This window comes from Tursiops truncatus, chromosome 17 (genome assembly GCF_011762595.2).
Source record: "Tursiops truncatus isolate mTurTru1 chromosome 17, mTurTru1.mat.Y, whole genome shotgun sequence".
In the NCBI taxonomy this organism is placed as follows: Eukaryota; Metazoa; Chordata; class Mammalia; order Artiodactyla; family Delphinidae; genus Tursiops; species Tursiops truncatus.
In genome coordinates, this window is record NC_047050.1 from 77150115 (window position 1) to 77174920 (window position 24806).

The following is a 24806-nucleotide window of genomic DNA, read 5'->3' on the forward strand; positions in this document are numbered from 1 at the left end:
CCCCAAAGGCTTGATTTTCTGGCGTGGGAAGGGAAGATGAACATAATAAACACAATAATAAGGAAATTACATAGTATGTTAGAAAGTGGAAACTGCTATGAAAAAAAATGCGGAGAAGGGTGAGGGCCAGAAGGTGGAGAAAGAGGCAGAATGCTGTGGTATTACAGAATGTGACCCCCAACAGTGCAGGTAGCACCCAGGACGTGCTCCTAGCCAGCAGACTACAGCAGAGCTGACAGAAGGCTGCTCCTACCGTTAGGTCATATGAGACTCCACCCCAGCAGACCCGGACCAGAGGCTCTCCACTGACCCTGAAGGAGCATGAAGAGGGCCACATGGCAGGGAACTGTGGGCAGCCTCCCAACAGCCCAGAAAAAGCTGGCCTTCAGTCACACAGCCACCAGGAAAGGAAGCCTGCTAACAACCACATGAGTGTGGAAGCAGATCCTTCCACAGTCTCGCCTCCAGCCGAAAACACAGCCCGCGGACACCATGACCGCAGCCTTGCCAGACTGAGCAGAGGACCACCTAAGACTCGTTGGACTCCTGTCCCACAGGAACTGTGATATAACAAACACGTATTGTTTTAAGCTGCTAACCTTGTGATAACCAGGAAACTAATACACACAGGGCAGTCAGTGGTCAGGGGTCCCCTCTAGGAGGTGAGCTCTCCGTAGATGGAAGTGGGAGTTAGCCAACCAGACAGCTGGGGACAAATGTCCCAGTCAGAGGGGGTGGCCAGTGCAACTGAACGCATGCCACAGCGTGCCTGCTGCCTCTAAGGAACTCAAACAGGTGGCTGGCAGGGAGGGCACGAGTGAGGGAGGGGGCTGGGGTGAGTGGGGGGAGCCACAAGAAGAAGGAAGGGGGTGCGGGGGGAGCGAGGGGGGCTGAAGTGAGTGATGGAGTACAGGAGGAAGGGGGCACAAGAGTAAGGGAACGGGCGCAGAGGTGACTGAGGTGCAGCTAACGGTGGGGTGGCTGCGTGAGGGGGCGTGTGGGACCCCAGCGGAGTGGAAGGAGGTGGCTCGGGGGCGGAGTCTACCGTGGTGCACCACCGAGATGCTGGGGCCTCGCCACCTAGAGCGGCACCGGAAACGGCCGGCTGGGAGCGGGCTCTTCCTGCGGGCACCGAAGGCGAGCGGGCGGGTGGACCAGCGGGGATCGCCTGAAATGGGAAACCAGCTGAGGGGCGGAGCCCTCCCGGGAGCACCACAGAGAGGCCCGGGCCCTCGCCTCCTAGAGCGACGCCGGAAGGGACCGGGCCAGGGGCGGGCCCTTCCGGCCGGCGCATGGGCGGGGTTGCTCGGCTGTGCAGCTTCCCGGCGCTGGGCAGCTGGGGTGCGGCGGGGCTCGGGGACGAAGCGTCCCTCCTGGCCCGGGGACCCTGCGAGGGGCGCGCCCGCCCCAGCCTCCATGCAGGAATTCACTGGGTCCCTCTGGCGTCGCGTGGGCCCCCTGCCCAGAGCAACGGCACTCCTTTCTAGGCTCCTGGGCGCCGCGGGGAGGAGGGCGAGGCTCGAAGACCAGCTCCGTGCGGATCGAGGTGGAGTCCTCGGGCCCAAGGCTGGCGAGGCTCTGTCAGGCGGCGCCCTCTCCTTGGCTTCGACACCGCTGCGGGCCCACACACTGCTTGGGTGCATGTTTGCCCTTGGATCTCCCACCACTAGTAATCCAGCCTCTCCCTTAGACCCCGGCTTCTGAGGACAAGTGAGGTTACCACGGAGTATCCTGCTGCAGGGGGATACCCAAAGCTTCATGTTACAAGAGGCCTGGCACAGAGAGTGAAGGAGCTACACTGGAGTCGCACAGCAGGTACCAGCACCCCGGCCTTTAGGCCAGGGTTCTCGTCTGCTCTGACAAGGTGGATTGAGTTTTCTGCGTGGCTGTAGTAGTCATCAGGCCTACAGGCCTGTGAAACGAAAAGACCAAGACAATGACCTCAGGTCTACGCCGCTTTTAATAATTAAATATTTTATTCCTTGGTATGCACGGGACTTAGAGAAGTAAGTACGTCCAGTCTCTGCCATTAAGCACCTGCCAGCTTGAGTTAGGCAGACAAGACGATTATCTAGAATGTTTCCTGAGCAGCAGTATGTGCAGGCTACAGCCAAGTAACTAGGGATTCAAGGATGAAAAAGACACGATCCTTGCCCTGAAGAGCCCTCGGCTCGTCGGGAGACTGCCACGTCAGTGACAAGCCACACGTGGAGTGACGGGAGTCCTGGTGGGGGCACAGTTCTTGGAGCACAGCCGGCAGTTGTCGGGCTCAGTGGGTTCAAGGACCACCCCTCTCCATCAAATGGGTCAGCACAGAGCCAAGCTGAGTTTGCGCCTTCCCTGGGGAGCCGTGGGCCAGAGGGCTGATAGCACTTTCCTGTTGGTTCTTGGTTCTCATCTGTTTCCTACACCTGAGCTCAAACTCCAGCCTGGCTGACTGGGGCCGTGATCCTCTGCCCTGGTTCCGCCTACCTCCCCGGCAGAGATGCTCCCATATTTGTGCATGCTTCCCTCAGCCTAGATGGCCTTCCATCACCCTCAATTCTGGCTCTCACCTGATGCTACCTCCCAGAAGCTACCTCCAATAGAGCCTTCAGAGAATGACGTTTACCTGAATCCAAGTCAGGTGTATCTAAGCATTTTCGTTTAGAAGAAACCAGACTCTCAAACTCTTGTCAAGTTGGGAAACCTGTCCAGTCATTTTATGCGTTGCCTCTGTGCATGGGAGAGTGGGTGAAAGCCCAAGTACCCCCTTTAACTTAAAGGGAATTCAAAGCATTTGTACCTCAAAACGTATGTCACTTGGGACATTATCACCCAGAGCACCACGTTTTAGGGTGAGACAGCCTGTCAGGAGATGGACCTCCCAGTAGATCGGGCGACCAGCACAGGTCATGGGAGGTCTTCTCAGGGATGACTTGAGGACTCAGAACACGATCTGCTTTCTTTGGAAAGTGTTTTCTCCTAATCTTGTGGAGGATTTCTTTTGCTAGCAGTTAAAGAGCCTGAAGCTTGTCAAGGCTTTATCCTGGAATTGCATTAGTTAGCGCTGAGGGAAGAGGCAGGTCAACAAAACTCAGAAATAATACAGAAAAGCAATAGATGAAGGTTCTTAACCAATGAGACGTGAGCCATGCTGGTGACGCTTCTACAAGCACCTACCACTGGAACCGACTGATTCCTGTTTGAACTCGTGGTGAAGTTGGAATTCTTTTAGATGGGATTAGAGGCAGAGAATGTCAGATTTTTTAGACAATGCAAGCAAGATCGTAGTTGATTGTTCCCTGGGGTTTTGGCCTTCAGTGGATGAGTTGGCTCCAGTTAAGTGCCACAAGGAGAATGGGAGCCGGGTAAGGGAACCAGGGAGTGGGGTCAGGGAGGACTGCCTGAGAAGGGCCCTCAGAGCAGAGCTCTGAAGGAGTGAGGGGCCAGCACCACCAACACCTCCTCTCAGGACCTGTTTCTAGGAGCACCCAGGTGCTGAGGCAGGAAGGAATGTGTGGCAAACCTAAGGATGGCTGGGGCGGGGGGGAAACACAGGGGCAGCAGTGTGAGGGGAGCCAGTGGGGATTTGGGCAGAGATGTGACGGGGGTTCACTGGCTGCTCTGTGGAGGATGGACCCAGGGGAGGGCTGGGATGAGGGTGGGAGCGAGTTTCATCCAGCTCAGAATCCAGGCTCCAAGTGATGGGAGGTACCTTCCATGAGGGTCACATGTGGCTCCCACAGCCTGTAACTCCAAAAGCACGTTGTCTGGCCCCAAATACAAGAAGTGGAGAAGGAGCAAGTAAAGGGCTGGGAAAACTCCAGTTTGGGGACCACGCGGCAGTCGTTGGTCCATGGTACACATGAGTCCTACTGGACGCAGGTGTGGAGATGCTGGCCCCTGGCAGAGGAATAAGAATTCCTTGGTTGGGACTTCCCTGGTGGCGCAGTGATTAAGAATCTGCCTGCCAATGCAGGGGACACGGGTTCGAGCCCTGGTCCGGGAAGATCCCACATACCGCAGAGCAGTGAAGCCCATGCACCACAACTACTGAGCCTACATTCCAAAACTACTGAAGCCCGCGCGCTTAGAGCCTGTGCTCCACCACAAGAGAAGCCGCTTCAGTGAGAAGCCCGTGCACCGCAATGAAGAGTAGCCCCCGCTCGCCACAACTAGAGAAAGCCCGCACGCAGCAACAAAGACCCAACGCAGCCAAAAATTAATTAATTAATTTATTAAAGAAAAAAAGAATTCCTCAGTTAGCAACTGAGTAAACGATGATGCCATCTACTGAGATGAGGAAAACTGGGAACAGTGAGGTTGTGGGTGGTGGGTTTCTGGGAAATAAGTGCTCTGTTTGGTCATGTCCAGCCTGAGACTCGTTAGATGTCCAGGTGGGATACGTGAGCAGGGAAGGGAATGGGGCCATGTTCCCATGCCTCCCCCACCCCTTCCCTGCCCATCTGCCCCTTCATAACTCAGCACTCAAAGACCTCATGGCTGTGTTCCTCCCAAACACTCGTTTAATCTAATGTTTGTGGTCTTGTTTCTCTCCAGCCTCAGAAGGGTTGTTGGTGCTCTTCTCTTTGTTGCAGAGTTTCTGTTCCAGAACTGCAGTTACCAGCTTGGGAAAATACAGTGTTGTGTCTAAAGCAAGACCTTTCTGAAGAAGTGGAGTTACAAGGAAATTCGTAAGGCTGGAGAATTTTGCTGCTGGTCATTCTCCTTGGCCCTTGCCGGCTTCCAGTGGTCCTTCCTCTCTCCTGGGGACAAGAAGGATGGAAAAGCCCACAGGCAAAAAAAAGAAGGCACAGACCCCAGAGGAAGAAGTACGTGTTCAGAAGGACACTCCCAAGGAAGATAAAGCATCTAGGAAAAAGAAGCCAAACCAGAGATCCACTTTGGCCAAAAAGCACAGTAAGGAACCCAGCCTGAGTCGTGAGGACGAGGAACACATGTTTGAGGCCTTCAGTGCTACATTTAAAGATGACTTTGAGGGGGTTCCTGTGTTCACTCCCTTCCAGAGGAAGAAGCCCTACGAATGCAGCGAATGTGGGCGCATCTTCAAGCACAAGACGGATCACGTTCGCCACCAGAGAGTCCACACTGGAGAGAAGCCCTTCCAGTGCGCCCAGTGCGGGAAGACATTCAGGCACAGCTCCGACGTGACCAAGCACCGGAGGATTCACACCGGAGAAAAGCCCTTTAAGTGCAGTGAGTGCGGCAAAGCCTTTAACTGTGGCTCAAATCTCCTAAAACATCAGAAAACCCACACCGGAGAGAAGCCGTACGAATGTAAGGAATGTGGGAAAACCTTTGCCTACAGCTCATGTCTTATTCGCCATCGGAAACGTCACCCACGGAAGAAGCACTGAGTGTGGGCAAGCCATCCAGACTCAGAGCTTTGTGCCCGCGAAAACTGTCCTGGCAGGCCTGCCTGGGGCTCCTCCTCCCTGGCGTCTGATCGGGCTGGGGGTCCTGCCGTCACCAGGAAAACCGCCCCAGCCAGGTCAGGAAACACCGGTGTGGCCAGAGACCTTTCTGGTCTAGAGAATCTCCAGGGCAAGACATCATGATAACAAGGCAGCTCCTCACAGCTGTGGCACCAGGGAGGCGAGTGTACAAACTGCTGTCCAGGGGACAGGCTTCAGACCCGAGCACAGTCAGCACCTCCCACTGCCACCTCCGCCTGTGACTCCCATGCTGGCTTCGGCCCTCCCACTGGCTCCTTTGAAGACTGTGCTGCAGACCTTTGGCCCACTGGGTCCCAAGTCCATCTCCATGCAGCCCGGCAGGAGGCCTGTGGCCCTGAGCTGGATGGCAGTGCTTCCGCAGCGAGCACTGGGGACCCCAGTGTCCCCCTGGCTGGCTCTGGTGGCGGTGCTGTGCTTTGTCCTCTGCCTTCCCTCCTCTCTGGAGAACCATTCCTTGAACTTGGCCCCTGCTCCCAGGAACTGGGCTCTCTGTGTGTCCTCCCACATCAGCCATCATCCCAGCTGAGCAGCCTTGACTTACCAGGTGGACCACTCAGGACACTAAATGCTGCCACTGTGGGCGCTTCCTGCCCTGGCCGTGTGAGGCCCCGGGATGTTGACGGCAGCTTGGATGCAGCCTTTGCCTGCCATGCGGCCTTTCAGACACGAGACGGTGGGCCTGCCCCCCAGGGCCAGCTCTCCGTGCAGGTTAGTTCCACTTCTCTGTGCTTGGCCCCCAGCTTCCATCCTACCCCCTTCACATCCACATGCTGTGCCTGCCCTTGGTTTCCCTCCAAGAGTGGTCTGGATAGGCTCCATGTTCTCCTGGGCGAGGGTGTGGTTTGTCCCAGAATTCCAGCACAGTATAAGAGGGGTGAGGTGACTGTTATCCAGGAAGTAATAGGGCTTTTTATCAGGAAAATGTTGACACCTACATTTTCAGCTCTTTAGACCCAGAAAACTAATAATGGCCTTGATCTTGGGGGCCCCTCCATCAGGAGACAGGAGAGAGTGCTCCCAGTGGAAACATCCCTCCAGGTTAAGATTTGTACTCTTGTTCTTTCTAAAAGCTATGACGTTATAACAGCTCTACCTGAGCTCGCACCTCTGCTTCACAGCTCGGCAGGCCCTCCTCCTACCCCGACAGGCAGGCCCCAGGTGTGACCTGTGATCCTGCTCTCACGGTCCCGGAACTGGAGATGTGATGAGGCAAAGTTGTTCAAACGGGTGCCAGGGTCTGGCTCAGGGAAAACACACCTGTGATCCTGGGTGGGGAAAGGTTGCTATAAAGGAGGTCACTGGGACATTTGGCAAACGTTGGGTCTAGACTGTCCACAGGGGAGGTGGGGGGGCACATCAGTGTCAAAGCTCCCTGGTTTGATGGCCTGCAGCCATCCCAGACAACGTCCTTGTCATGAAAGATGCATGCTGAGGTCTTAAGGGCCACAGGGTCATGACATCTGCAGTTTGCTCTCAAAGGCTGAGCAAAGAAGCAATAACAACAATGCAGATTGGCAGGTTGACAAACACTTTCTGTTAAGGGACAGATAATAACTGTTCTTGGCTTTGTAGCCATAAGGTCTCTGCCACAACTCAGCTCAGCCATGACATGCCATAGCAATTACAGCACAGAAACGGCCAATAAGCCTTTATTTACAGAAGCAGGCGGTGGGCCGGATTTGGCCAGTTTCAGATGACGGGTATGTGACACGTTCCCGGGGTGTCTGCATCTGCTTCGGTTTGGTTTGGTTTTTATTTATGATGGTTTATAATATACCATGATGGATATATTGTTATATATAAAATATTGTATAAATGTACCGTAAATTACAACACATCACATGTACTATAGAAAAATTCTCATTTTCTATGTTATTATGTTTCCACGTTAATACCAATGGGAAGCATTTTTTGTGGCTGCGTAATGATCCATTAAATAAAACGTTGACTTAACCTTCTCCTAACAAAGGCATGTAGGCTGTTTCCAGTTTAGGTCAATAAAAACAAGGCAGTAAACATCTCCACATTTAGGGCCAACAGGACGGGTTGCCAGAAATGAGCTGACGGGGAGATCATTCTGGCAAATTACCTTCCCCCAGGTTGTGCTGCATAAGTGCCCCAGCAGTGCACAGGTAGCAGGTGGGTTTTAATCTCGCCAATTTGATGGGAGAGAAGAAGCATTCTAATCTGGTGTCTTCGAGTTCTAGAGAGGAAGCAGGTGGCAAAGAGCATAGTCTCTGGAGCCAGGGGTTACTGACTCGACCCTCGTGCCTTGGAGATGTGGGACCTTGGGCCCGTCCTTCACCTCCTTGTGCCTATGGTTCCTCAGAGATGACTTGGAGGCATTGACAGTGCTCAGCCTGGTCAGTGACTGTGTGTGACCTCAGTGCCGTGCTGACCCCCAGTTCAGCCGCTGTCAGCTCCGGTCACATGTTAGTGTCCTTAGTGAGGGGACATTTTTCCACAGGCATGAGAGGCGGCTGTGCAAGCAGACAGCCGTCAGTCCCTCTCTCAAGAGAATGAAATCAGCCAGGAAAACAAGAGAGACATGAGAAAATAAATCACACAATCAAACTAAAATCAGTCCACCGTCTTTTTTGCCTCCTGTCATTTTGGTTCAGACAGACAGGCTCATTTCCCATTTCTTCTGAGTTAACCATTATGACACCACATCACCACCAAGCACTGAACCCAAATCTTTCAGATAAATCTGTTTTGATGGGTTTTTTGTTTTTTGGGTTTTTTTTCTATTGCTCTTCAAATGAAACCCAAATTCCAGAAAAAGAAAACCTTCTAAGTAGCCTGAGTCAAAGAAGAAAAACATAGGCTTCCCTGGTGGCGCAGGGGTTAAGAATCCACCTGCCAATGCAGGGGACATGGGTTCGAGCCCTGGTCTGGGAAGATCCCACATGCCACGGAGCAGTAAGTCCGTGCACCACAACTGCTGAACCTCTGTCTAGAGCCCATGAGCCACAACTACTGAGCCCACGCACCACAACTACTGAAGCCCCCTGTGCTCTGCAACAAGAGAAGCCACCACAATGAGAAGCCCGCACACCACAACAAAGAGTAGCCCCCGCTCACTGCAGCTAGAGAAAGCCTGCACACAGCAACGAAGACCCAACACAGCCAAGAATAAATAAATTTTTTAAAAGAGAGAAGAAAAAAATATAATGAAAGTTATAAAATACTTAAACCTGGATGATAATGAAAATACAACTTGCCAGAAATTCTGGTGTAACTAAAGCCAAACGGAAATTTGTAGCCTTATGTGACCAGCAGAAGAGCTGGAAATCAACAAGCTAAGCATCCAACTTTAAAAGTGAAAAAAGGCCAACAGAATAAACTCAAAGTAGAATGGAGGCAATAAATTATAGAAATTAATACGACTAATGGGAATGGAGAGCATTTTTAATAAAAGTTGGTGCTCTGACAGGACTATGAAAATTGACATTCCCTGGCAGTGGAATCCAGAAAGAGAGAAGGAAGGAGCAAAGGAGCTCCTTTAGGAGTGAGAAGGAGAGCTCCATTAGGAGTGAGAAGGGGAGGATAATGGCAGATACATCAGAGATTAGAAGGATAAACTGTCGAACCAAGAGATGTGAGAACTCAAATGAAGTGGGTTATAGAAGAAAGATGAGTTACTGAAGCCAACTTGAGGAAATAGCCTGAAGAATCCTCTAACCAGACAGATTGCTTTCATAGATGACATAAATTCAGAGATGCATAGACGACATAAATTGCAGAGGAAAGAACACTCCCAAATTTGTTCTACGAGGCCACCATTACCCTGATACCAAAACAAGACAAAGATACCACTAAAAAAGAAAATTACAGGCAATATCACTGATACTATGCAAAAATCCTCAACAAAATAACTAGCAAACCAAATCCAACAATACATTAAAAGGGTCATACACCATGATCAAGTAGGATTTATCCCAGGGATGCAAGGCTTTTTCAATATTCGCAAATCAATCAGTGTGATACACGACATTAACAAACTGAAGAATAAAAACCATATGGTCATCTCAATAGATTCACAAAAAACTTTTGATAATATTCAGCACCGATTTATGATTTAAAAAAAAGAAAACTCTCCAGAAAGTGGGCACAGAGGGAACATACCTCAACTTAATAAAGGCCATATATGACAAACCCACAGCTAACATCATACTTAGTGGTGAAAAGCTGAAAGCATTGCCTCTAAGATCAGGAACAAGACAGGATGTCCACGCTGGCCACTTTTATTCAACATAGTTTTGGAAGTCCTAGCCACGGCAATCAGAGAAGAAAAAGAAATAAAAGGGATCCAAATTGTAAAAGAATAAGTAAAAATGTCACTGTCTGCAGATGACATGATACTATACATGAAAATCCTAAAGATGCCACCAGAAAACTGCTAGAACTCATCAATGAATTTGGTAAAGTTGCACAATAAAAAATTAATACATAGAAATCTGTTGCATTTCTATAACAACAAAAGATCAGAAAGAGAAATTAAGGGAACAGTCCCATTGCCTACATATCAAAAAGAATAAAATACCTAGGAATAAACCTACCTAAGGAGGTGAAAGACCCGTACTCCAAAAACTACAAGATGCTGATGAAAGAAATCAAAACTGACACAAACAGATGGAAAGATATACCATGTTATTGGACTGGAAGAATCAGTATTGTCAAAATGACTATACTCCCCAAGGCAATCTACAAATTCAAGGCAATCCCTACCAAATTACCAATGGCATTTTTTGCAGATCTAGAACAAAAAAACCTTAAAATTTGTATGGAAACACAAAAGACCCTGAATAGCCAAAGCAATCTTGAGAAAGAAAAACAGAGCTGGAGGAATCAGGCTCCCTGACTTCAGACTATACTACAGAGCTACAGTCATCAAAACAGTATGGTACTGGCACAAAGACAGACTTATAGATCAATGGAACAAGATAGAAAGCCTAGAGATAAACCTACACACCTATGGTCAATTAATCAATGCAAAGGAGGCAGGAACATACAATGGAGAAAAGACAGTCTCTTCAATAAGTGGTTCTGGGAAAACTGGACAGCTACATGTAAAAGAATGTAATTAGAACATTTTCTAACACAATATACAAAAATAAACTCAAAATAGATTAAAGACCTAAATGTAAGATCGGATACTATAAAACTCTCAGAAGAAAACATAGGCAGAACGCTTTTTGACATAAACTGCAGCAAGATGTTTTTGAATCCACCTACAGTAATGAAAATAAAAACAAGAATAAACAAATGGGACCTAATCAAACGTAAAAGCTTTTGCACAGCAAAGGAAACCATAAACAAAACAAAAAGACAACCCACGGAATGGGAGAAAATATTTGCAAACGATGCAACCGACAAGGAATTAATCTCCAAAATATAGAAACAGCTCATGTGGCTCAATATCAAAAAACCCAATAAAAAAAAATGGACAGGGCTCCCCTGGTGGCGCAGTGGTTGAGAGTCCGCCTACCAATGCAGGGGACACGGGTTCGTGCCCCAGTCCGGGAAGATCCCACATGCCGTGGAGCGGCTGGGCCCGTGAGCCATGGCCGCTGAGCCTGCATGTCCGGAGCCTGTGCTCCGCAACGGGAGAGGCCACAACAGTGAGAGGCCCGCATACCGCAAAAAAAAAAAAAAAAAAAAAAAAATGGACAGAAGACCTAAATAGCCATTTATCCAAAGAAGACATACAGATGGCCAAAAAGCAGATGAAAAATGCTTAACATCACCAATTATTAGAGAAATGCAAATGAAAACTACAATGAGGTTTCACCTCACACTGGTCAGAATGGCCATGATCAAAAAGTCTACAAATAATAAATGCTGGAGAGGGTGTGGAGAAAAGTGAACCCTCCTGCACTGTTGGTGGGAACGTAAATTGGTGCAGCCACTATGGAGAACAGCATGGAGGCTCCTTAAAAAACTACAAATAGAACTACCATACGACCCAGCAATCCCACTATGGGGCATATATCCAGAGAAAACCATAATTTCAAAAGATACATGCACCCCAATATTCATTATAGCATTATTTACAATAGCCAAGACATGGAAGCAACCTAAATGTCCATTGACAGAGGAAAAGGTAAAGGAGATGTGGTATATATATATACAATGGACTATTAACCATAAAAAAGAATGAAATAATGCCATTTGCAGCAACGTGGATGGACCTAGAGATTATCATACTAAGTGAAGTAAGTCAGAAAGAGAAAGACAAGTATCATATAATATCACTTATTTGTGGAATCTTAAAAGAAAATGATACAAATGAACTTATGTACAAAACAAAAATAGACTCACAGACTTAGGAAACAAACTTACGGTTACCAAAGGGGAAAGGTGGGGGGGGGGGGATAAATTAGGAGGTTGGAATTAACATATACACACTACTATATATGAAAATTGATAACTGACAAGGACATACTGTAGAGCACAGGGAACTCTACTCAATACTCTGTAATGACCTATATGGGAAGAGAAACTGAAAAAGAATATATATATATACCCACACATATATGTATGTATAACTGAATCACTTTGCTGTACACCTGAAACGAACACAACATTGTAAATCAACTATACTCCAATATAAAATAAAAATCAAAGAACAAAACAGTCTATAGCAAATTAAACCTTAAGGTTAAATGTTAAACCGCGTTCTCTTTGAAAAAGAGCAGTACAGAGCTTCTGCCATCACTATTAATATTCACGTGGACCTTCCTGGACCAGGGCTTGACCCCGTATTTCCTGTATTGGCAGGCAGATTCTTAACCACTGTGCCACCAGGGAAGTCCCAAGTTTTGAAGCACTTTCCTTGAAATCTTGTTGCCACCCAGGGTGGGATACATGGGTTGAGCCACAGCCCGCGCCCCCCTTCCCCACCTTGCTCTCCTCCAGCCCCTGTGGCCGTTATCCCCACCAAGTACCAGCCTCCGCGTGTCCATGTGCCCAGAGCCTGGCCTTATTCACACCGTTGGCATTGCCCAACTGTTGATAATTTCCCAATTATCAACCAGGTGATAATTGCGCTTCTTTATTTATTCAAAAGGTATTTCTGTCCTTTTTCGGCTGTGAAAGCGGATCCGCCCCAAAGCAAGAAGTTCCTGATGAAATATGCATGAAAAAGAACCTCACAACTAGCAAAACTTCCACGTTCCTGAGCTCCAGGGAGGAACAGAGATCAAGAAGGAAGGGAAGAGAAAGGCCGTGGTAAGAAAGGACACCCCTGCGGTGCACATGCTAGGCTGCAGGAGGGGCGTGCGGGGACACGGCGCGGAGGGCTGTCACTGCAGCGCGGGCGCTGTCACTACAGGGCAGGCATTGTCACCGCAGGGCAGGTGGCCGGGCAGCAGACACTCCACCCTCGGGCAGTGCCTGCCGTCGGGTCAGGTGGAGGTGGAGGGAAGTGTTCCGTCTGATAGGCCGCGTGAAGGCAGTGAGATGAAAAGGGGAAGCAACCGCAGGGAGCTGTCTCGAGATTCTGAGGCGCTCAGCCCCTGCCCCTCAGCCAGGAGTGCTGTAGGACAGGCTCCAGGAGGAAACAGCTCAGGCCAAGTCAGAACCTCCTTGGCCTCGGAGCTTGTCCCGGCAAACGCCCTTCAGGGTGTCCCCTCCCCACTGAACACGGGAGAACGGTTAAAGCAGCGACCGCAGAAACACGTCAGGGCACCTGAGTTACCGCGCAGGCTCCCCGCTGCCGGGGCCAGCACGGAGGGCGCTGGGACGGCATGACCTGGCGTCAGAGCGAAGGCACAGAGGACCTTGAACGGGCGTGGGGACACCTGCGGATGTCCCGGGGACGTGACGTCTGGTCCTTCGTGCCAGACCCTGTGCCCTGAGGGAAGCTGGCGGTGCGGGCCACGGAGCAGGCGGGGCTGACGGGCTTCAGCCCAGGTCGCCCTCGCCAGGTCCACTGCACCCCTGGGGAGGCTCTGGGCACCAGCATGTCACCTGGGCTTTATTTCTAATGGCCGCTCATGTCTGTCCCCATTTTGGGCACCGAGATGTGATCATTCCTTTCTTCTGCCGGTGAGCTAGACACCAAGACGCGCTGCAGAGTGACACTGGGCTGGCCTGGGCCCTGGGGGCAAGGCCAGGGCTCCGAGTCGCCCTGCTTGCAGTGGAAGCCCCTGGTGCTGCGGCACTTGGGCATTTGCTCTGGAGCAGCACAGACAGAGGTCACGGTGAGGGTGGGGTTTTCAGTGAGCAAAGATGGCGGGGTAAAGGGGGTGTCTCGAGGCCCACGGAAACAGTGTTGGGACCAGAGAGGGAAATGGCGGGGGACAGGGCGGGAGTGACCCGGGATCCACTGCCTGGGGTCAGGGCTGTGCTCTGAGAGGCAGCCGGTGTCTTCAAGGACCCCTGCCCCGAGCTCGAAGTTCACTGCCTCCTGGCTGCTTGCGCACAAACTCCAGCCACCTGTCAGCAAAGCCGGGAGCCGGAGGTCCTCCCCTTGACCAGAGCCCCTACAGGATCCAGGCCCAGCCACAGGGCGAGGCTGACGCTGCGGACTCCACGGACGGGGATTTCCAAGGCCTGAGGACAGCCGTCCCTTGGGGTGAGCTCCCGGCGCCCCGGCCCCACGATCTCGGCACTGGGCCGCCCCGGTGTCAGGTACGTCCGACACAACCTGTGAGCTCCCTGTGGGCCCGCGTGGCCTGTGTCCCTGCAGCCTCACCCACGCAGCATTCTGGTCCCGTTTGCCTTTAGTGTCCTGCCTCTTGGTGTTACTGCGTGTTTGTTTCCTGGAGAGCTTCAGCACTGGGGGTGCTGCTCTCCTCATGCCCCCCTGGTGGACCGAGGTGGCCATGGGCTACAAACGCCTGTGCACAGCGGGTGGCCTTGGGCCTGTGCTGGGGCGGACGCTTTCCCCAGTCTAGTGTTTCTGACTGTTATTTTTAGTCCTAGAAATGCAACTTTCCAACTAGTCAAATTTGTTGAACTTTTACTTGATTATATTTTCACATCCTTCAGTCCGTGGAAAGCAAGTGTGGTCTACCTTTGGGGTAGATGTTCTCTTTTGTTCTCTCCTCGCTTTCCCAGGGCTTGCTTTTCACGCGGTGTTCTCTTAACCCAGACGGCTGTTGCGCTGGTCCCCACGTTTCTTCCCAGATGCCCTGGGCATCCGTCAGTGCTTCCTTGTCCTGCTGCCTCTGGATCTTGTTTTCTCCTACAATTAACATCTGTTCTGACCTGTTCACTGCATTCAGCTGCTCTCCCCACAGTCAAGAGTCCCCAGGGAGGTGCCACTGCCTCAAGGGAGAGACCATCTCCCAGCTCAAGGTCTGGCCCAGGCCTGCAGAGCCAGAGGCCCAGCTGGTCACTGCCTCTGGATGTGTCTCTTGGGGGCCGCCTCATCTTAACCAAACTTGTAAGAGACCAACACACAAATCAGAAAAGGAATGTGCTAACTTAGGATGGGCATGACCCCTTGCTTCAGCAAAATACCGTGTCCCTCAATAGACACCCCTCTCTGAGCCTGGATACAGGTTCCCCTGCTATCCAAAAGCAGAGCGTTCCTGTGACACCTTCCAAGGCCGAAATGGCATAAAGCGAAGAGGCACTTAGTTACCTTGTTAGGACACGTGTTGCTCACGGCGCACAGGGCAAATGGAGACGAAGCGCAGAGGCCCCCAGACGCGGCTCGCAGCCCCGGCAGCCTGGTGCTGAGTGCAGTCCCACAGGAGCTCGGCAGGGGCCGCTCTCGCTGCCTCGGTTGCAGCTGCTGCAGAACAAATGCTGAGCGCTGTTTTCACTTTTTGCCTTTATTCAAAAAAAGCTAAAATCCTGTTTGGCTTTGTTGGAAAACAGGTACTAATGTAGGTCTCTTGTAAAAGCAAAGTGGTGTAAAGAGAACTTTCAAAAAGCAGGGGACATTTTTCCCTGGGAAACAAAGTTAGGCCCTGTCGTTGCTTCATGCCTACAGTGTGACGTGACCTTGCCTGCCCCCAGACCCTGTCAGCACCCCGTTCAGGTCCTGAGCTCTGACGCGCTCTGTCAGTCCTCCCCTCTGTGCCCCTGCTCACTTTGCCTCTGTTAGAGCAGATGTTCTCACGAGGGGCGATTCTGCCCTCAGGAGCGGACGTTGGCAACACCTGGGGACATTTTTTTGGTTGTCCCAACTGAGGGGAGGTACTATTGTCAGTTGCGGGGGGCAGGGAAGCTGTTCAGCGTCCTAAAGAGCCCAGGATGCTGAGGGTGGGGACCCGAGTTAGATCCGTGACTTAGGCGAAGGGCCAAAGAGAAGATTCACGAGGCCGGAGAGAGAAGAGTAAGCGCTGTCGGCTGGAGGCTTCAGAAGCTGGAAAATGAGGAGAAGCAGCTTTCGGCAGAAGCCTACACACTTGACAAGGTGCACGTCCAGGCTGAGAAGGCTGGCAGGGCCTGGGGATGGGGTCGCGGGTAACCCTGACAGTGGGGCAGAGGTGGGAAGAAAAATGGTGATTGGCTAAAAGTCTCCATGGGAGTAATTAGAACCCCTCAGGCCTGTCCACCCTCATGAGAAACAGAAGGCTGCCCCCATCCCTCTGAAACTGAACCAGCGGGACAGACTGAAGACGAGAAAGGGTGAAAGTCCGGCCCACGGCCACCGCTGTCCACCATCGGGGAGGACACATCCAAGGAGAATTAGGTTGTGTGCATTTCCATCACAAGCCCCCTCCTCTCCCCTGCCATCTCCCCGTCTCCCTCCTGCCTGAACCCCGAGGTGTCCTCTTGCCCCGCCCATAGCCCCCGAGGTCACCAAGGCACCGGTCCGCCGGGGACCTAGAGCGTCCCGGAAGTGCGCGAGGCCGGGCGGGCGGGGCGCGGGAGCACTTCCGGCCGGTGGGCGGGCTGGCGGCCACCTCCCGATCGGAAGGTGAGTGGGCGCCGGGCGGCGGTGGTGGCGGCTGCGGGGCACCCTCGGCCCAGCCCGCGCTCGCGCGTTGTCCCCGCAGCCGCCGAGACCTTGGCCTCGGCCGGGCGTGGGGGGCGCGGATGGCGGGACGCAGTGTGCAGGGGGCACACTGTGCAGGGGGCACACTGGCCCCTGACGATCGCGGGTGTCCGTTTGCGGGGCGCCTCCCCACGCGCCCGGAACCCCAGGGACGGGAGCTGTGGTGATGCCCACTTTGCAGATGGAAAAGAGGCTCAGAGCTGCCCCTGGCCCGAGGTCCGTGGCCGGACTCAGCCGGGGCACCCTGCTCTCCGCTGCCAAGCGCCCCGAGTTCGGGCTCTTTCCGGCGGCGCACAGGCTCCAAGCTGGGAGGCGGGGTGGAGGAGGGTTTGCTCCTGGGCCGGTGCCGTTTGTGTCCCCTCTGCCTTCAGCCTGTTGCAGCAGCGTAGACGTTTGCACTGGCGTCCCTTCGTGACCGCCACCTCCCCTCAGAGCCCGGCTAGGGGTGACCGTGCCCTTTCCCAGATATTTAAAATGTGGCATACCCAGATGTCAGCACTGCAGACCCACCGTGTGTCCACTTACCTGGCTGTGGGTGATCCTTCCCATCTTTAGGGGCTGAGGTCGGGGGCTGACCCAGGAGGCCCCCACTGGTGAGGAGCCCTGTGGCGTCTGCCTCCCTGCTTCCTTGAAGCAGGTACTGCCTGCGCCGTTATTGGATGTACATTACCTTTCATCCTTCCCCTGCCCCTTTTCACTCCCAGATAAGGCCTCCTACTTCATGGAAGTGTGAAAGAAAAATTCTCATTTTAGACCAACCTATTCCGGCAAACCAGACTAAAGAAAAGTATCTTTGACCCCAGAGGAGGCTCGGAGCACCCTAGGCGGGGCTGGGATGTGAGGGGTCCCAGCCTGCGGCCTCTGAGGGGGGTTTTCCTCTCTGGAAATGTCTCGTTAAGATTTAACCTAGGACGTTCCTGCTCCGGCAGGCAAAGTCAGTTCTTTGCGCTCCCCAGGGCCAGCGGCCCCCAGCTGTGACGGGGGAGTTTTTCCGGGAGAACCAGCTTTGCTTTTCTCCACGGGCAAGGCCTTGGGTTGGGAGGACATTGCGGGCATTGCTGGGGGGAGAGCTTGGGTTCAGTTCGTGTGGGTGCGCTGGTGCTGTGCACATGGTAGAACACACCAGGGGCCCCGGTGGCCTCGCACGGTGGGCCCCACAGGTTACCTCCTGGCGCTTAGTTCCTCCCCCGGGGGAGGAGCCTCCAGCTCACCTGTGGCTGATCGGCCCCACCCCGCACATCCCTCTGACCCCCTCATGTCGCCGTGGTTTTCGTTTCCCCGGCTCCCAGGTGTGCAGTCCTCCAGCAGGCCTTGGGGGAAGATGGCAGCCCTGGGGGACAGTCAGGAGCCCCCTCATGTCCTGTCCACTGTCACTTTCGAGTCACCGGAGACACCTGGAGCCTGCCACCGCCACGAGGCCCAGCTTCACCTCCACGGCCATCAACATGGTACTTGCCTCCCTGCACCGTCACTGCGGGCAGGCAGCTCACTGGGCGCTGGGGCTCCTGCACCCTGGTGCTTGGGTCGGGACTCGGGCAGCAGTGCTTGAGGCTAGGGGTCGAGCTGTGTGAGCAGTGGCTCCCTAGAGGACAGTCCCTTGGAGTATGTTTCTTTAGGGGATGAGGGGTGCAAAAAAAGAAGCCTCGATGGCCAGGCCTGTGTGAGAGGAGTCAGTCACCTTATCTCCCTCTCCGAGCCTTTGATCCCACGCCAGGAAAATGGTCTCCAGAGTTCTGGGCAAGCTGGTTTGGGTGGGGACCCCCAGGGACCTGCAGGGATGGAACCATCAGCCTTGCTCCGCCCCCCGGCAGGGTCTGGGGGTGTCCAGGTGTGGAAATAGCCGACAACTGGTCGGGGAGGATGTCCAAGCCCTGCGGTGTGTGGTGCCCCTGGACCCTGCTCACACGCAGCCGTCAGGGAGTCCGGGGTCCCTTCCCTGCCCCATGTCCCACAGGAGGCCTGGCCTCACTCCCCTCACAGTCGAGGACACAAATCAGCTCTTGGTAGCCAGGACGAGGACCCAGGTAGATGTGTTCTGTCCCACTCAGCGAGCCTCCAGAGGGCAACGAGGTGTGTTGGGGGGTACAACCCGTTCTAGAGGAGGGAGAGATGAGCCCCAGCCCCGCTGTGACCCTCAGGCTTCCCCGGCTGCAGCCCTGAGGTGCCCTCCCAGCCACCACAGGAGGAGGATCTCCGGGACGTGGAGGAGGTCCAGGCTGGCAGAGACACCTGCTGGCCAGGTGAGCAAGCGGAACCTGCCGCGGGGCCCCGCCCAGAAGCGCGTTTACCTGCGGCTGCTGCACTCCAGGCTCTGTGCAGCGCCCACCACCGCTGCCAGGCCCCGGGGCCCCACTTGTCCCTGGCTCAGCGCTCACTTCTGTCCCCCACAGCCCCTCCCCCCGTTCAGTCCCGGTCTTGTTGCTGACACTTTCTGGGCTGTGAGAGCAGCGCAGACCCCCATATCCACCTGCCTGTCCGGCTAGAGTGTCCGACTTGGCAACACTGGCCAGCAATCGGGGAGTCATCCTGGCACCCCTGTGTACTGCCCTTGACCTCCACTTGTCCCCTAAATCGAGCTCTGGTCCCCACCCCCTTCCCCTGGGGCTTCGCTCATCCAGGCCCTCAGCTCCTCGTTTCTCTCCCTCCCCACCCCACCCCCCGCCTCTCTCCCCTAGAGAAGCCCTTGGGGTGTCCTCTGGGGATCCGTGGAGCAGCTCCGGGGCCGTGTGGGCAGCGTCCTCAGGATCAGGGGCTTTTCTGCTTGGCTCTGAGTCTGAATCTCCTGTCAGGCTTCCCCCCTCCACATGCGCGCGCACCCTGTGTGTTCTCACCCTGGTGCTGTCATCTGGAACGGGGCGGGGGTCCCCGCGGACGGACAGCCTGGTGGGCGGCTGAGTGCTCTCCGCCTCTCCCGTTTCTCAGATCCCGAGTTGGAGCGCGAGCGGGCCCCGTCGTCTCCCCAGCCGCACAATCCTGAAGATGAGGTGGACCAGGACACGGGGGTGCTCAGGACCCTTCTGAGGAGCCTTCCCCATAGACCCAGGTGTGGGGACAGCTTGGGGCAGGAGTGCAGCCTGGAGCGGCCGTTAGGCCAGCCGCCGGGGGCCGGGCCCCGCCCCCAGAAGAGAGGCACCTGGCGTGGGCCGCTCGGGCTGCAGGGAGCCTCGGGGACAGAGGGCGGCCCGGGGCGCGCCGACGAGCTGGCGGGCAGCCTCGGCCGGGGCTCGGGCCTCGGGGCCCGGCAGAGTGGCCCGCGGGGCGGGAAGCCGCACAGGTGTGAGGCCTGCGGGAAGAGCTTCCAGTACAACTCGCTGCTGCTGAAGCACCAGCGCATCCACACGGGCGAGAAGCCCTACGCCTGCCACGAGTGCGGCAAGCGCTTCCGCGGCTGGTCGGGCTTCATCCAGCACCACCGCATCCACACGGGCGAGAAGCCCTACGAGTGCGGCCAGTGCGGCCGCGCCTTCAGCCACAGCTCGCACTTCACGCAGCACCTGCGCATCCACAACGGCGAGAAGCCGTACGAGTGCGGCGAGTGCGGCCAGGCCTTCAGCCAGAGCTCCAACCTGGTGCGGCACCAACGGCTGCACACGGGCGAGAAGCCGTACGCCTGCAGCCAGTGCGGCAAGGCCTTCATCTGGAGCTCGGTGCTCATCGAGCACCAGCGCATCCACACGGGCGAGAAGCCCTACGAGTGCCCCGACTGCGGCAAGGCCTTCCGCGGCCGCTCGCACTTCTTCCGGCACCTGCGGACCCACACGGGCGAGAAGCCCTTCGCCTGCGGCGCCTGCGGCAAAGCCTTCGGCCAGAGCTCCCAGCTCATCCAGCACCAGAGGGTGCACTACCGGGAGTAGCGGGCGCGGGGCCGCGCGTCAGCAGCCTGAGGTCGAGGCGAGTTCCCGCGGAGGGCTCCTGCCTTCGCGCCTCCTGGCTGGCGCAGCCGGCATCTCGTGCGTGTCCCGAATAAAGTCTGTGTACTTGATGGACGCGGGAGGAAGGCCACGTGGCTGCCCCCATCCCTGAGGGCTCCTGTCAGCAGAGCCCACCGCGTGCCCTAGCGGCCGAGGCCTGCGGGCGTCGTGACTTACCAGAGCCATAGCCAGGGCGGGGTCAGGCACCCCAGGACGGGTGCTTTCCAGATTGGGGTGGGGGGGCCCGGGCTGCCCGCTCTCCCCCTGGGCTGTAGTCTCTGGCGGTTTGGTTTCCTCATGCATCTGGGAGAATGTGTGTGGCATGTTCTCTCTGCAGCAAGCCCTCGGATCTGCTCTGTTTGCCTTCTCACCCTGCCTCTGCACCTACTGGTGGCTGCCTGAGGCCAGCGGGCTTCAGTGGAAGGTGGCCCTGCCCAGCCTTCATAGCTGCCTCCAGCCCCAGGAAGCCGGGGCCCCAGGGGGTTCCCCGCTTGACAGGTCTAGGCGACTGCAGCTGGGCATTGGCTGTAGCCGGCTTCAGATCTGCCATGACTGCCCTGTAGCTCCCCAGCCCCTGTGGTAAAGGGGAGAGCCCAGCTGGGTGGGGCGCCTTCTGTCTGCCTTCCTGCCTGCTCCTTCCTGGACAGCTTTTGGACCCCCACCCCTGCCGCCTGCACCACACACGGAGGAGTTGCCCGGCCCCTCTCCAGGGTATAACTCCGCCTCGCCTCCACATCCTCTTTCCCAGTGACCCCAATGGAGAGCCCTGTGGTTGGGCTGCCCCGCCTCTCCAGGCTACACTCCCAGGGCCCCGAGGCCATCAAGCGCTTTGGACTCCCCCACGAGGGTCAGAACACCTCCTTGAGTCGTCTTTGCTGGTGCACTGTGGCACCCTGGAAGATGGGGGACATCCGCCTTCTCCCCAGCCCCCTGTCCCTAATACCACGTGGCTATTGGGTATCGTGAAGCTTCCACCTTGGGCAGCCAGGCTGCGGAGCGGGCGAGCAGAGCCCCCAGGGCTTTCCGGGGAGCGGTGGCTCAGCCTGTGCTCCAGAGGGGTCATCCTGCAGCCTCAGCACCAAGGCTGGACTCGGATACCTGCACCACAACCGGACTTAGCGGGCAGCCCCAGAGCAGAGCCTGGCGGTCCTCCACACTGTCCTAGACTGTCCTGGAGGTGGCCCGGCAGACCCTCGGTGACGGGACAGGTACAGGGCGGGAGCTCCCAGGCCACTGAGCAGCAGGCGTGCAAGCTAGGAAGGCTGCCCAGAGGAGGGGAGCGTGGAATCAACTGCCCCCAGCTGCAGCTCGTCGGTGCCAGGAGGTGAACTCTCAGCAAAGGCTCTGTGTCCTCCCTTGTCGCATGCGGCCCGCCGAGATGGGCTGAATGGCATTTGCATTTGCCGGCTTGGGACCGGTTCTCTCTCGAGGGTTCCGTCTGATGCATTCAGCACTTCCCGGGAACCCTGAACGCCCGGCAGGACCGAGACAAGGACTCCTCAGGGCATCTTCTCTGCCCGTTGTGGCTGCCCAGGTTTATCAGTATCTGGTTGCACAGGACGTTATGGTTCTCGACCCCTGACCGCTCCTGGGACGTGGGTACAGCCCGAAGTCTCTGCACTGTCCTCCTGCCTCGTGTCCGGCACAGGCGTCACGCCCCTCCTCCCCCGCCATGGTCATCCTCCGGTTCCAGCTCTGTGCCCCGGCCTGCTCTGGAGCCTCTATCCAGCCCTGGTTGCGAGTGTCTCTAGCTCAGCGGCCACTGTCCCTCGCCTCCCGCTGACCCTGTTATCTCCAACCCCATGGGCTGCACTCCCTCCCACCCGGGCCCGTGTCCTCGGCTCCAGCCAGCCTCATGCTGTTCCCTGAAGTGACCCACTGGTCTCCGGGAGACCAGGGTTAGGGTTGCCCAGGCTGCCCTGATGCCAGCCCAGGCACTTACTGTCCCTCACAGAGCCTGTTTCCTCCTCTGGAAATAGGGGCAGCCGTCTGTTGGCACCGCACAGGGTGATTGGGAGGATGGCCATAGAATCCTTTGCACGCCACCAGGCACACAGCAAAAACCCATAAAAGGGGCTCCTGGAAAGGCTCTGTCGACAACCAGGGACAGGTCAGGAACACTGTTAATGGACAGCCTCAGCAGAAAGCCACCTGGGGCCAGCGCCGGCCACGGCGAGTGTAAACATTGAGGGAGACAGAGTGAGGCACCAGGAAAGCGGTCCCTGTGCATTTCAGAGCCCAGGAAGTGGTCACTTGTGTAGGGGCAGTATCTCCTTTCGGCCCTAGAGTAAATAAAAGCCCTATAGGAGCTTGAGCCCTAAAGAAAGGTGGCCCTGTGAGGAGCTCCCAGGGCCCCGCACAGGGAAGAGGGTCCAGGAGCTGACAGTCCATCTCGGGCTCTGTGCGGTGCAGAGCGGGCTGCGTGTGCCTGTGAGTCGGGAAATAACGACAAAGCTGGGCCTAAATGTGGACACTTTTCAGTTGGATACAAGGGGTTTTATTTTTACATGATATAAGCAGTGTGGCATGATGGTTAAGAGAATCGACTTTGAAACTTAAAGCCCAACTCTACACTGAAGTGTAAGGTTGGACAAGCTATTAGTCCCCAAATTTGTTTTCTAATTAGGAAAAAGAAAAAGATGTATTAGGGCTCTCCAGAGAAACAGACTCAATTGGAGAGATAGGTAGGTAGGTAGGTAGGTATTCTTAGGAATTGGCTCACGAGATTATGGAGGCTGAGAAGTTCTGAGACCTGCAGTCAGGATGCTGGAGACCCAGGAGCGCCGATGGCATAGTTCCAGTCTGAAAACCGGCAGGCCCAGGACCCAAGGAAAGCCAGTGTTTCAGTCCAAGTCCAAAGGTAGAGTGAGACTGACGCCCCAGCTCAACAGTCAGACAGGAGTTCCGTATTACTTTGTCTTTTTGTCCTATTCAGTCGTTCAGCTGATTGGCTGGGGCCCACCCACGTTAGGGAGAACAACCTGCTTTACTCAGTCTGCTGCCTCAGATGTTGATCTCACTCAGAATAACGTTTGACCAAATATCTAGACGCCCTGTGGCCCCGTCCAGTTGACGCATAGAATTAACCGTCTCAAGCAAGGATAATACTGTACTTAATGCCACAGGGTTGGCCTCATTCCTCCTGATACGGATGTGCTCTCTCCCCGTGACGCAGAGCAGAGCTCAAAGCAGCCCCAGACCCATTCGTATCTATTTTCACCACTAGAACGGTAAGGGAAGCGTCCCGGGGAAGGGCTCTGCTGGTTCCTGCTGGGCTCTCGTGCACTCGCTGTCCGTCCCTGGGCCAAGGGCTGTAATCAGGGAGGTGGCCCAGAGATCGTCATTCAGCCTGATTCAAGGTCACACCCATGGCTGGCTGCAGGATGCTGGGATGAGCAAACAGAACCATAAGGTCCTCTGCACACGTTTTCAGTACCAGTATTGTCCACGCGCTTGTCTTTTTCAGTTGCTATGCAACATTCCATATCGGGCTACCTCAGTATCCCAAGGGTTTTGGACTTGGAGAGACCCCAGATTAATGATGGCCCAGAGGTGGAAGCCAAGACGTGGTCTATGGACTCATCTGCCCTGTGCCGTGTGCCCCAAGCAGGTGGGCAGGAATGCAGGCTCTCCCCACATCCAGCTTCTAAGGACACTCACTCTACTTCGTAGCCCAGCTCTGCCGCTCATTTCTATGCCACCTGGGCAAGGTCCGTATCCTCTCTAAGCTGCATCGGTAAATTGGCGATAGTGATTCTATGGGATACATCACGAGGTTCTGTGAGCGCTAAATTAGACCATCATGTGAAGAACCAGCAGAGCACAGGCCAGAAGCAGAAGTTAACATCCACTTCCCACCTGGAAAATACACATCCTCCCTCATGATAGTTTATTACGCTTATTTATTTCCATCCCATTCATTCAGTAAACCCTTTCTGAGCACCTGCTCTGGGCTGTGCATGTCCCCATCTAGGAGGCTGCTTTTCCACACAGCACGTCACACCCAACTCTGTCCTCGGTGCGCAGCGCGGTGGCGGCCTGTGCACTGATGCACGGTTAAACAGTCACTGGGGTCACCCAAGTGTATCAATGGTCAGATCCCCTGACTTTATCTCTTAAACCCAAGGCTGCAGGCTAAATCAGATCTGGCCGGACTTTTCCAACTCCACTAGGGAAAGTGAGACAAACTGTTCTTCAGGGGTCTCTGACAGGGGTCTCTGAGCTGAAGGAGGGGTTATGCCAGACCCAGACCCCTGAGGAAAGAGTATCAGAGGCTCCTCCTGGGGGCAGAGTTTGCTGAAAAACACAGATTCCCAGGCCCCACACCAGGGAAGACAGATCCAATAGGCCTGGGGTGGAGTCAGGGAATCCGGATTTAGCTCTGACACCCCCAGTGCGTCATTCCTCCCCAGAGCCCTTCCTACGGCCTTCCTGGCCCTACACGCCCGGTCCCCTTGCTCTTTCCCTCCCAAGGTC

At 55.0% G+C, this 24806-nt stretch overlaps 2 protein-coding genes across 5 annotated transcripts; both read left to right on the plus strand.

Moving 5' to 3' along the window:
* The first annotated feature begins 1286 nt into the window (after nucleotides 1–1286).
* ZFP41 (ZFP41 zinc finger protein) lies at nucleotides 1287–14680 on the plus strand. Its single transcript, XM_033842684.2, has 2 exons — nucleotides 1287–6167; nucleotides 12532–14680. The coding sequence occupies exon 1, from the start codon at nucleotides 4764–4766 to the stop codon at nucleotides 5358–5360; it is 597 nt and encodes a 198-aa protein (XP_033698575.1). The 5' UTR covers nucleotides 1287–4763; the 3' UTR covers nucleotides 5361–6167; nucleotides 12532–14680.
* On the plus strand, nucleotides 12565–24212 carry GLI4 (GLI family zinc finger 4). Of its 4 annotated transcripts, XM_073794333.1 has the most exons (5): nucleotides 12565–12692; nucleotides 13898–14040; nucleotides 17709–17867; nucleotides 18558–18659; nucleotides 19342–24212. In XM_073794333.1, the coding sequence occupies exons 1-5, from the start codon at nucleotides 12601–12603 to the stop codon at nucleotides 20271–20273; spliced, it is 1428 nt and encodes a 475-aa protein (XP_073650434.1). In that variant the 5' UTR covers nucleotides 12565–12600; the 3' UTR covers nucleotides 20274–24212. The 4 variants fall into 4 exon arrangements, with proteins under 4 accessions (XP_073650434.1, XP_033698574.1, XP_073650435.1 ...); XM_033842683.2 differs by lacking the exon at nucleotides 12565–12692 and having other exon boundaries at nucleotides 13962–14096; XM_073794334.1 differs by lacking the exons at nucleotides 12565–12692; nucleotides 13898–14040 and adding an exon at nucleotides 14826–16341.
* The last annotated feature ends 594 nt before the right edge of the window (nucleotides 24213–24806 follow it).

What these genes read in the sequence shown, in the direction of transcription:
- ZFP41 (XM_033842684.2), top strand. Translation starts at nt 4,764, where the DNA reads ATGGAAAAGCCCACAGGCAAAAAAAAGAAGGCACAGACCCCAGAGGAA.
- GLI4 (XM_073794333.1), top strand. Translation starts at nt 12,601, where the DNA reads ATGAAAAAGAACCTCACAACTAGCAAAACTTCCACGTTCCTGAGCTCC. An exon ending in GAGGACAGCCGTCCCTTGGG is followed by an intron (nt 14,041 to 17,708) that starts GTGAGCTCCCGG and finishes CCCGGCTCCCAG; the next exon opens with GTGTGCAGTCCTCCAGCAGG. An exon ending in CAGAGACACCTGCTGGCCAG is followed by an intron (nt 18,660 to 19,341) that starts GTGAGCAAGCGG and finishes CCCGTTTCTCAG; the next exon opens with ATCCCGAGTTGGAGCGCGAG.